The sequence below is a fragment of the Plasmopara halstedii genome, assembly GCF_900000015.1.
Source record: "Plasmopara halstedii genome assembly, contig: Scaffold_1878, whole genome shotgun sequence".
NCBI classification, from domain to species: domain Eukaryota; phylum Oomycota; class Peronosporomycetes; order Peronosporales; family Peronosporaceae; genus Plasmopara; species Plasmopara halstedii.
The window spans coordinates 48,674-49,902 of NW_020188786.1; the positions used below are offsets into that span (position 1 = coordinate 48,674).

A 1,229-nucleotide genomic window follows, 5' to 3' on the forward strand; every position below is an offset into this window, starting at 1 on the left:
ACGCTAATCGTGTGCTGATTCACCTACTAATGTAAAACAATCTACCTACTTATGTAATGGAGGGGCCCATTAAACCCTATTAGCGCATTATTAAAGCTAGTTCTCGCGTCAAGGCGAGCAATTACTACCTCCGACCCACCACGATCCCGTCAAGCCCAAGATAGCCATAGCTCGTTAAGTTGCTCTATCGGCCCCGACGACAGGTATTTGACCATTTATGCTCCGTTCACAGAGAAAACAGCATTTCCACGACTCCGCCGTGCGTGACATATACCTAGATGTTGACTCATACATATATGATAACTATATCTCAGGATAAAATAGTCTATATTTGTAACGGAGTTACACGTACCCTTGTATGAAACGGTGGGTCGCACAAGATTGTGCGACCGTACATAGGTGTGTATTACACAAGTTTGTGTAATCGCACAGTGGTGTGGCTACACCGTAACAAGAAGCCACCACGTGGCAGGATTGCCAGTAGTAATGCATATAACTATATTAAATAGGTTTTGATATATTAATTAGGTATTACAATATTAATTAGGAAAACCGGCGGCTCTGCCGCAACTAAAACAATTAGATACATTTTTGATTTTGAACAGAAGTGTTTGTTTACCTTGGAAAACTAGCACTGTGTTTGTGCAAGAAAGTAACCATACAAGCCACCTACTCGAATTAGGTAGCTGTTCAGGCCTCATCGCGACTTGATGAATCCACTATTTCTACAAAAAGTGTCAATTGTAGTGCAGAGAAGAGAAATCCGGATGCGGGAAACTTTAAGAAAACATTGCGAGTAACTGCGTCAGAAATGCTTTTGCCAATCTCGACAAGTATGTCACTTGCACCGACGACCCATCGTTCTAGAATTTCTCATTAGTAAGCGGGTCATGTGGACAAATTCTGTAGTAAAGGTATTTGTAGATTACCAGTACCTGAATCGAGTATGTGGCCTGAATTGTTACTTTCTTGCGCAAAGATAGTGCTAGTTTTGCCGACCATACACCAATTAATTACCTAAAATCAATCTATTTATACAAATGCTAAATGGTGTTGGGGTGCTTCGGAAAATGCCGTTGCAAAAGGCTACGCAATGGAAATGAACGAAGGTCAAGGTAGAGGTTTACCAGCTGAAAACTGCTAAGAAGTACGTTGTTCATAGCAAGGAGCTACTTGCAGTGAAGTATGCCGCTATCAAATTCAGGGTGCACCTGCGTGACTCTTAGCCG

The 1,229-nt window shown here is 41.9% G+C and overlaps 1 protein-coding gene across 1 annotated transcript; it reads right to left on the reverse strand.

Moving 5' to 3' along the window:
- Window positions 1-690: 690 nt before the first annotated feature.
- Window positions 691-1,002, reverse strand: PHALS_02257 (uncharacterized protein; the record flags this gene model as incomplete). Its single annotated transcript, XM_024716722.1, has 2 exons — window positions 691-863; window positions 930-1,002. 2 exons carry the CDS (start codon window positions 1,000-1,002, stop codon window positions 691-693), a joined length of 246 nt encoding a protein of 81 aa, XP_024582293.1.
- Between the last annotated feature and the right edge of the window lie 227 nt (window positions 1,003-1,229).